At 54.1% G+C, this 10,780-nt stretch overlaps 1 protein-coding gene across 2 annotated transcripts; it reads left to right on the top strand.

Moving 5' to 3' along the window:
- The first annotated feature begins 2,006 nt into the window (after positions 1-2,006).
- LOC120990886 (zinc finger protein 574-like) lies at positions 2,007-9,524 on the top strand. 2 transcript variants are annotated; one of them, XM_040419775.1, is made up of 2 exons: positions 2,007-2,088; positions 6,805-9,524. In XM_040419775.1, exon 2 carries the CDS (start codon positions 6,840-6,842, stop codon positions 9,378-9,380), a length of 2,541 nt encoding a protein of 846 aa, XP_040275709.1. In that variant the 5' UTR covers positions 2,007-2,088; positions 6,805-6,839; the 3' UTR covers positions 9,381-9,524. The 2 variants fall into 2 exon arrangements, with proteins under 2 accessions (XP_040275709.1, XP_040275716.1); XM_040419782.1 differs by having other exon boundaries at positions 2,088-2,215.
- Positions 9,525-10,780: the final 1,256 nt, after the last annotated feature.

Raw genomic sequence — 10,780 nt, 5'->3', positions numbered from 1 at the left:
CAGTATAATGTCCCTTATGTGCCCCCCGCACAGTATAACTCCCCCTTATGTGCCCCCCGCACAGTATAACTCCCCCTTATGTGCCCCCCGCACAGTATAACTCCCCCTTATGTGCCCCCCGCACAGTATAATACCCCCTTATGTGCCCCCCGCACAGTATAACTCCCCCTTATGTGCCCCCCGCACAGTATAACTCCCCCTTATGTGCCCCCGCACAGTATAACTCCCCCTTATGTGCCCCCCGCACAGTATAATGTCCCTTATGTGCCCCCCACACAGTATAATGCCCCTTATGTGCCCCCCGCACAGTATAACTCCCCCTTATGTGCCCCCCGCACAGTATAACTCCCCCTTATGTGCCCCCCGCACAGTATAACTCCCCCTTATGTGCCCCCATACAGTATAACTCCCCCTTATGTGCCCCCCACACAGTATAATGCCCCCTTATGTGCCCCCCACACAGTATAACTCCCCCTTATGTGCCCCCCGCACAGTATAACTCCCCCTTATGTGCCCCCCGCACAGTATAATGTCCCTTATGTGCCTCCCACACAGTATAACTCCCCCTTATGTGCCCCCCGCACAGTATAATGTCCCTTATGTGCCCCCCGCACAGTATAACTCCCCCTTATGTGCCCCCCGCACAGTATAACTCCCCCTTATGTGCCCCCCGCACAGTATAACTCCCCCTTATGTGCCCCCCGCACAGTATAATACCCCCTTATGTGCCCCCCGCACAGTATAACTCCCCCTTATGTGCCCCCCGCACAGTATAACTCCCCCTTATGTGCCCCCGCACAGTATAACTCCCCCTTATGTGCCCCCCGCACAGTATAATGTCCCTTATGTGCCCCCCACACAGTATAATGCCCCTTATGTGCCCCCCGCACAGTATAACTCCCCCTTATGTGCCCCCCGCACAGTATAACTCCCCCTTATGTGCCCCCCGCACAGTATAACTCCCCCTTATGTGCCCCCCGCACAGTATAACTCCCCCTTATGTGCCCCCCGCACAGTATAACTCCCCCTTATGTGCCCCCATACAGTATAACTCCCCCTTATGTGCCCCCCACACAGTATAACTCCCCCTTATGTGCCCCCCGCACAGTATAACTCCCCCTTATGTGCCCCCCGCACAGTATAACTCCCCCTTATGTGCCCCCCGCACAGTATAACTCCCCCTTATGTGCCCCCCGCACAGTATAACTCCCCCTTATGTGCCGCCCTTATTATTCCGATGTGGTTGAAAATACCAGCAAATAATTTTCCCGGTAAAATCTTTTCCCAGCCGTGTCCTGTGGATTAGTGGCTGGTGGTGAGGAGGTTGGAATACCCCTTTAGGGCTGTTTGGCCCCCGGTTCTCTCTCCTGGAAGATGCCGGAGGCTCCCAATACAAGGAAAGCCCTGAGGTGGGGTGCCGCCTGATGAAGGGACTCTGTGTGCCACAGCCTTCCGTGGTATGCCCATGGCTCTGGCCACGAGGGGCAGTCTGGAGAAATGATGGAGGCGGCGGCGGCCATGCCTGTCATATGTGAACAAGCCCGTGAAGGGCTGGTACAGGATAGACCTGGCTGCTTTCTCCCAGGCTCAGCGCCTCACCTGCCCTCAGGTTGTGTGTGGTATTGCAGCTCAGCTCCATTTTCTGACATGACGCCAGACACAACCCATGGACAGATGCAGCGCTGTTTCTGGAAGGAGGCGGACATTTTTTTCTAATGTGTACAGCATCTTAGCTACAAACTGGAGCTTGTCCCCAACTTTCCAAAGACTGTGCAGTGGGGGGGGAGCCATATTTTAATGACAAAGTTTTAGGGAGTCGTTATAAAGTGAGATAAACTTTATAAATGAATGTGATTTTATTGAGCGCTGCTCCTCCACAGTCCTGTATCTCCTTCACCCTTTTGGGTTTTGCCCACAGTTAATATGGCGGCCTGCGGGCACGTTCTGCGTCACGTCCTTTTCTGCCGCTTCATAACGGTTTTCAACAACGCGCGCTCTGATTGGCCGGCCGTCTATCCTCCGTAGCCAGTGCGCTGTCTGTTTGTTAGCAGGTGCGGAGAACGGCGCGGCCGGGCTGGCGGTGTGTAGGTGAGAGTTCAGGCGGGATGGGGGGGGGGAGCGGCCGGTAACCGGGCAGTGACCCGCCGGGTGAGCGAGCCATGCTCGGGTCCGGTGTCCCTGTGGTCCCTGGAAATCCCGTGACAATGATTTAAAGGTATAGAAGCGCTGGTCACTGCACGTGCAGGGAGGCGTCATGTGGTGGGGCAGTAGGTGGAAGGCAGGCCTGAACTATAACTCTCAGCAGGCCCTGTCAACCTGAACTATAACTCTCAGCAGGCCCTGTCAGCCTGAACTATAACTCTCAGCAGGCCCTGTCAACCTGAACTATAACTCTCAGCAGGCCCTGTCAACCTGAACTATAACTCTCAGCAGGCCTTGTCAGCCTGAACTATAACTCTCAGCAGGCCCCGTCAGCCTGAACTATAACTCTCAGCAGGCCCCGTCAGCCTGAACTATAACTCTCAGCGGGCCCCGTCAGCCTGAACTATAACTCTCAGCGGGCCCCGTCAGCCTGAACTATAACTCTCAGCGGGCCCCGTCAGCCTGAACTATAACTCTCAGCGGGCCCCGTCAGCCTGAACTATAACTCTCAGCGGGCCCCGTCAGCCTGAACTATAACTCTCAGCGGGCCCCGTCAGCCTGAACTATAACTCTCAGCGGGCCCCGTCAGCCTGAACTATAACTCTCAGCGGGCCCCGTCAGCCTGAACTATAACTCTCAGCGGGCCCCGTCAGCCTGAACTATAACTCTCAGCGGGCCCCGTCAGCCTGAACTATAACTCTCAGCGGGCCCCGTCAGCCTGAACTATAACTCTCAGCGGGCCCCGTCAGCCTGAACTATAACTCTCAGCGGGCCCCGTCAGCCTGAACTATAACTCTCAGCGGGCCCCGTCAGCCTGAACTATAACTCTCAGCGGGCCCCGTCAGCCTGAACTATAACTCTCAGCAGGCCCCGTCAGCCTGAACTATAACTCTCAGCAGGCCCCGTCAGCCTGAACTATGCTGAACTGCTGACAGCTCTCGGCAGGTTCTAAATGGAGTCGGAGAAAACTTTCTCATAAGGAGTAGTGTGAACATTAGGTTTTATTCTGCCAGGTTCTGCAAGTGTCCAGGAGGCGGAGCTTCAGTGTGAGGCGCTCTCTGCATTGAGGACCTTCCCTGTGCTGTAGTATCCAACCAGAAGACCAGTCCAGCCGTCACTCAGAGCAAAGTGCCTGTGGCGTGCATAGCGTGCCCTGCGCTGAGTGTGGCGTGCATAGCGCGCCCTGCGCTGGTGAATGGCAGGAAAAGTCTAAGGCATATTGGTACACTATAGACTTTTTCAGGGTGCGGGTGCCCACAGAGAGGGCTCGGAGTGTCGTCTCTGGCACCCGTGCCATAGGTTCGCCATCACTGTCCTAGACCATTGACGTCCTGTCCTGGACTGCAGTACCAAGCACAGCCACTATACAATGGGCGGCGCTGTGCTTGGTGAGGAGTGCTGCAACCTCTACAAACAGCTGATGGGCGGAGGGTTGGGCCCCCAGCGATCCTAGTACCGGCCTGTCCCAGTAGGGTCAGTTCACACTGAGTTCTTGGTGCTGATTTTGGAGCCTTTCTGCCCTAGAATTGGTTCCACAGAAGCCCCATCTCAGTGGGAAGCTTCGCTCTTCACCTGGAAAAAGGAATCAGCGCTGAATCTCCCATTGAAGTGAATGGGACCCAGAAAACACCGCCCGTCTAAGTGGATGCCCTTCATGGGCTTTTTCTGCTCATTTTTGGAGCAGATCTGCATCAAAAAACCTCAAGCTGGAAACGCGGCTTTGTATTGAAGTGGACACTCATTGGTTAAAAAAGACTCCTCAAAAACGTGTGAAAATACATGTGGATTCCACACTGATGTTTTTTAAAGTGTATTTTTTTTTTTTTAATCAGTCGTGTGAGCGGAGCCCGTAATGCCCGAGTGAATGTAGAACGTTACGAGCATTAACCCCTTCAGGAGCCCGCCAGGTTTGGATCTTTCCTTGCCGATTTTAAGAGCCATCACTTTGTTTTTTACTTCCTCGTTTCCAGACTTCTGTGGATTTTTTTTAAGGTAGAAAAACAAAGGCCTTTGAAAAAATAGTAGTTTTCTTTGCAGCACTTTACTCGGACCCCTGAGCAGTGTGCGGCCGGCTGTGGTCGAGCTGTCGCTTCTACTGCTGCCAGTCGCTTGTCCCATAGCTTGCAGTAGTATACCATGGTGGTCTATGGGAATTCTCCGCACTTCCTCCTAAAGGGGTTACTCAGGAAAAGATATTTATGACTTGTCCTCAGGACAGGTCGTCAGTATCAGATCTGTGGGGTGGTGACTCTTGGGGGAGGGGGGACGGGACTTGGACCCCCGCTGATGTGATAATGATGCCCTGTCCTGAGGATAGTACATGACTATCATTTCCCGGATTACCCCTTTAAGCAGTTTGCTGTGCCAAGCTGCCATAGTAACCGATCGGCGCCCCCCAGTTTCATCACCTCTATGTAATACTGTGGGGTAAGTGACCAGAGTTATCCCTGATCCTGGTCTCTGCCGGTGCCCCCCATGTATGAGGTGGGCTCAGAATGTACAGTTCATCTGGGGCCAGGAAGGGGTTAATGGCTGGGAGATGTGGCCCTCATCTGGTGGAGTCCGGGGTGTCAGGAGAACAGTTAAGTTTCTGGGTTTTCAGCCAGGGGTCCACGTGCTGAGTGGTTCTTCCGTGGTTGGGGGTTTGGCTGCGGCTGTCGGTTCACCTTTTATCTCTGTAGCTTCCTGTGTGCAGCAGCGTCTCTGCATCTCCTCGGCACCAAGGTTCAGACTTTACCTAGAAGGTCTATGTGGTGGTCACTGAGACACCAATGTCAGCCCAGCAAGTCTACGGCTCTGTTCACACTTGGTTTAACCCCTTCATTAAAAGACCTCTGGAGGACACTGACTTCCACAGGAGCCCCAGTTATAGGGGAAAACGGCCCCCTATGGCAGCGCTGATCCGGGTCTCCCTACACCCTGCAGCTCTGCTCCTGCCCCGACGCACCCGGTGGTCACATGATCACCGGGACTAATAAAAGGAAGCGGCTCGGCCCTCCCTGCGCTGCTCCGCCATCTGCTGCCGGCACCGGAGAAGCAGTAATAAGCGTCTCCTGTCCTCAGGGTTCCCGCTGTGTCCGACGGCCGGGACCCGACCTGCTCCTGCTAGACAGTGCTGAGATTAAAGGGCTGCCTGACCTGTATATATGTGCGGATGGGACGTATATAGCCAGTGGGCGGTTCAGAAGGGGTTTTCATATTGATAACCTGTCCTCGGGATAGGTGATCAATATCGCTCAGCTGGTGCGAGCGCAGCCGTCCCTTCATTGTTTACTGTAATTATAAGGCTACTTTCACACTAGCGTTCGGGGCTCCGCTTGTGAGCTCCGTTTGAAGGCTCTCACGAGCGGCCCCGAACGCATCCGTCCAGCCCCAATGCATTCTGAGTGGACGCGGATCCGCTCAGAATGCATCAGTCTGGATCCGTTTGTCCTCTACTCAGCAGGCGGACACCTGAACTCTGCTTGCAGCGTTCGGGTGTCCGCCTGGCCGTGCTGAGGCGAGCGGATCCGTCCAGACTTACAATGTAAGTCAATGGGGACGGATCCGTTTGAAGATGACACAGTATGGCTCAATCTTCAAACGGATCCGTCCCCCATTGACTTTCAATGTAAAGTCAAAACGGATCCGTCTGAAGCTACTTTCACACTTAGAAATTTTTTCTAAACTATAATGCAGACGGATCCGTTCTGAACGGATCCAAACGTCTGCATTATAGGAGCGGATCCGTCTGAGCAGACATCAGACGGACCCGCTTTGAACGCTAGTGTGAAAGTAGCCTAAGACGCCGTCCATTCACTTCTATAGGACGGCTCCTTCCTAATGGTGTATAGGAACACACCGCCAGCTCCCGCGGGCACTCCCTCTGTGCCCATCTGCTCCTTGTGAACACACTTGTAGGGTCTAAGGCATTGTCATGGCAGCTGGGGGCAAGAAAATCGAGATTAAAATCGGCAGTCGCGCTTCAGTAGGAACAATACGAGGTTTGACTTCTGGGCCACATCGCCCAGTCCTTCTGGCACCTGACCATGGAGACTGTCCACAGGGGGCGCTGTGTACCCGAGGGTGTCAGATCTCTCCTTTTCTCGCATGTTTCTGTGCGCGGTTCTTCCAATTCTCGGGTTTCCAGTTCACTTCCGTTCTGATTGGCTCCTTCAAGGGGCTGAACCCGGACATACCCATAGTTTCACCCATGCAGCTCCCCGATTTCATGCTCCGATGCTCTCCCTTGCCCTGCGCTGGATCGCAAGCAATCTTTAATTTACAATAACACACTGCCGGGCGGAGGCCTCCGCTCGGCAGTGTGTTCCATGATGTTACCGGCTCTGATGAGCGTGCTTTAGCGTTTTACAGGCTAGGGCAGTGCTAAAGGCCGCCCATCAGCGCCGGTGACGTCACCGGGCTCGCTGCTGGGCGGGAGCCTCCGCCTGGCAGCCCTTTGCCCTGCGCGATTTAGCGCAGGGCAAAGGAGAGCATCGGAGCATGAACTCCTCTGATGCTCAAGTCAGGGGGCTGCCGGGGTGAAAATGGGCATATGTCCGGGTTGAGCTCTGACCCCGGACAACCCCTTTCAGTCTATTGTCTGTGTGATTTGCATACGTTTACATATTTTTGTTGTCGCTGCGTCCAATCTCTTATTCTGTCTTCTGTTTTTCACGTCAGGTCATTAAGAAGATTGTGAGCACGGAAATGCTGAAATGACGGAATCGGAAGAGACGGTCCTGTACATAGAGCACCGCTACGTGTGCTCAGAATGTGGGGAGGAATTTCCCAACCTGGGGGACGCGGTCCTGCACCAGCAGAGCCACCCTGCAGCCGCGCCGGAGCCCCAGTACCAGGTCCTTGGGATCAACTCTCAGGAAAACCAGTATCAGTGCCTGGAATGTGGGCAGCTCCTGAGGACTCCCGGGGACCTGCTCGCCCACCAGGAGCTGCACCTCCGGTTATTGAACACCCCAAAGCCTGAGAGCCCTAAAACCAAGCGGGCGTCCCGCAGTGAGATCCACTATGAATGCCCAGAATGTAAAGCTCTGTTCAACAGCCAGGACGTATGGATGGCCCATAGGTACACGCACATGGAATCCCGGGACGCGGCACAGTCCAAGGTTGTGCTGCAGACAGAAGAGCACGTCCTGGAGGACACGCTGCAGCTCATGTGTAACCCCTCGGCTCCGGGCGAGGTCCATCTTGTGGCAGGACAGCAGCAGTTCCATGTGCCCAGCCAGTCGTCCGCTGCGTTATCTCACACACAGGTGCTGGTGAACTTGGAGCATTCTTACAAGAAGACGGAGGGTGCGGGGGAGGATTGTGCGGTGGAAGTCTTGTTTTTTAAGTGTTCAGAGTGCACTCAGCTTTTCCAAAGTCCTACAGAGTTCCTCGATCATCAAGCTACTCATTTTCAGGGGCAGGAGAGCAGTCACCATCCTGAGCCGCCTCAACCGGGTGCAGTCCAACCAGCAAGTGACCCGGTGCAGGAGGAGGATGAGGCCGGTGAACCGATTAGTGGTGAGACCTTGCTCTCTACTGACGGAGAGCTGGGGACTGAAGGCCCTCCATTGTCCTGTTCTCCGTGTGGAATGACCTTTAAGAATGGCGGGGAACTTGAAGTTCATCAGATGTTTCATCAGACAGGCCCCTTTAATTGTCCACTGTGCAGTAAAGTATTTCCTACCCCTGCGGAGCTGGACGAGCACCTCCAATCCCATCAGGGGGAGTCCCACTACCTGTGTATGGACTGCGGGCTCGGCTTTGCCAGTGAGGCTGTCCTGTTAAACCACCGCAGGACTCACCTCTCGGACCCCCTCTACTCCTGTGAGTGCGGACTGACATTTGTTAATATGACCAAATTCCTGTATCACAGACGTCAACACAGCAACAAACCCCGGGAGCCGGCACCGGCGGAGGAGAAAATGGTGAAGAACTACAGCTTCCCAAGTCCTGCCGGGGGCTTTGTGTGCTCCTGCGGTAAAGAGTTCCCTTCTCTTCCTCAGTTGTTACGCCACCAGCACTTTGTGCATTCACTGGAAAGGAGGCACAAATGCCCAACATGTGGCAAGCCCTTCAAAAAGCGATCGCACCTACGAAACCACATGCTGACGCACACGGGCGAGCGGCCGTACTCCTGCACAGAGTGCACCAAGTCCTTCAACTCCCAGGCCAATCTGCTGCGGCACAAGCTGACCCACACAGGGGAGAAGCCCCACAAGTGCCAGGTGTGTGGTAAAGCCTTCAGCCAGTCCTCCACCCTCCAGACGCATCTTTTTGTCCACAGTAAGGCCTATCCGTACAAGTGCTCAGAGTGCGGGGTCAACTTCCACCGCCCCTACCGTCTCCTCATGCATCAGTACCATCATACCGGAGAGTATCCATATAAGTGTCAGGACTGTGGCCTTTCCTTCTTGCTCAAGAGGCTGCTGGAAGTCCACCAGCTCGGGCATAAGGGTGACGTGCCTTCCAAATGTGTGGACTGTGGCACCAACTATCCCAGTGCACAGAGGTTAAAGGATCATCGGTGCAATCGTGCCGGTGGTGGAGCCGGAGAGAAGCTGGAGTGCCCTATATGTGGTAAGAAAGTCAATTCTGATTCCCGTCTAAATGCCCATATCGCAGCCCAGCATGCGGGCACCAAGCCTGTCCATGGATGTTCAGTAAAAGGTAAACAACCAGCATCTCCACAGAGCAGACAGAAAGTGGGCACCAAGAAGCTGGAGTGTCCTGACTGCCACAAGACCTTTAGTACCGAAACCTCCTTACAGGTTCACCGCAGAATCCATACCGGTGAGCGTCCTTACCCCTGCCCAGTCTGTGGCAAAGCCTTCCGACAGTCCACCCACCTGAAGGACCACATGCGCCTGCACACAGGGGAGAAGCCCTTTAAGTGTGACGTGTGCGGTAAAGCCTTCACCATTGCCGTTCGTCTGTCCGAACATAAACGCATCCACACCGGGGAACGCCCTCACACCTGCCCGGACTGTGGCCGCGCTTACCGCTCCTTCTCGAACTTGTGGAAACATCGCAAGCTGCATCGCGAGCAGATGCTCCCGCCAGCAGCCCACGAGTCCCAATCCAATGACCTCTCCAGCACCGTAGCCATCCTAGAGACTGTAGAAACCATTCCCATCATCGAGACGGTGGAGATCTTCCCCGAGGGCAGCACCATCAGTGTGCAGGATATTCAGTTTGAGACTTTGCAGGTGGAGAATATTCATTTGGGGAACATTCAGATTGGAACCTTATGAGACGGCGAAGGGCGCTAACACCCCACTGCCAGGGCATAGGCTGGGGTCTGCATAATGCGCTACCACTGCTTTCAGAGGTCTGCTTTGTGTCCGTCCGCCATTGATGTTCATATTTTAATTAAACCCTCTCCTTATTAACCTTTATTGGGGGTTGGCGGGCACTTCTGTGGTTTATTTGGTTCGGTTCAAGGGCTTTAGTTATCAGAACCTGTTTAGTGTTAGTCCTACTTAAAGGGGCTCTCTGCACCTGCAGCACATGCATTGATTTGTTTATATGTTTAGGCGAAGCAACGAGAGAGCGCACCATAGGGTAGTATGTTCCAGTATAGTGGAGCTGGTCGGAGGCTCACCTTAGGGAGTTGTTCTAGGAATAGGCACAACTCTACTGTAGACGTGTAGGAATTGTGTGTCCAATTGTAGGGTGTGCAGCCGTGGCGTCCAGAACTTGAGGAGATGAAGCCCAATCCAAAAGTACTGCAGTGTGGCGCAAAAACACCCGCCCGGACACTTGTGGGGGCTCTGTACTCTACTTCTTTGCCCCAATTTTTTTTGTCACATATACCATTGCATGTAGAATTGACCGATCCGGCCTTTTGGCAGGTTCGGGGTTAAAGTGAATTACATAATGGATTCTGTTCTCACGGAATCCATCACGTAATTCCATGCCGACGTGCCGCATAATACAAGTGCACGGCCTGCCCGGAGGGCTCTGTTCCGCTGGCCATACACTTGTATCCATTACATGATGCTCTCAAACCCCGAACCTGCCAAAAGGGAGATTCACGCACTTCTCACCGCAGGATTACAGCGCCCGTTACAACCACACAGGGAGTGCACTTTGTGATCGGCGTTTGCAGGATCTTCCACCCCCGGCACCTCCTGCTGGATCGGTCTGCAGAGCATTATGAAAGGTGCAGTGTATTATGGGCCATTGTACTGTGAGCTCCCACAATACACTGCTTCATGGGAGCTCAGGTAAAGGGATTGTCCAGGATTCTTCCAAAATCAGCAGCACACCTGCCCACAGGTTGTATGTGGTATTGCTGCTCTGCCCCATTGAGCTCCAGTACCAGGGCCAACCTATGGACAGGAGTGGTGCTGTTTTTGAAAGGAAGCGGCCATGTTTTTTCTAATCCTGGACAACCCCTTTAACCTCTGAGAGGTTCAGATTTAGGGCTCTTTCACACCTGCGTTCTTTTCTTCCGGCATAGAGTTCCGTCGTCGGGGCTCTATGCCGGAAGAATCCTGATCAGTTTTATCCTAATGCATTCTGAATGGAGAGAAATCCGTTCAGGATGTCTTCAGTTCCGGACCGGAACGTTTTTTGGCCGGAGAAAATACCGCAGCATGCTGCGCTTTTTGCTCCGGCCAAAAATCCTGAACACTTGCCGCAAGGCCGG

Source organism: Bufo bufo, chromosome 1 (assembly GCF_905171765.1).
Source record: "Bufo bufo chromosome 1, aBufBuf1.1, whole genome shotgun sequence".
NCBI lineage: Eukaryota > Metazoa > Chordata > Amphibia > Anura > Bufonidae > Bufo > Bufo bufo.
This window is presented reverse-complemented; position numbering and strand designations above follow the sequence as displayed.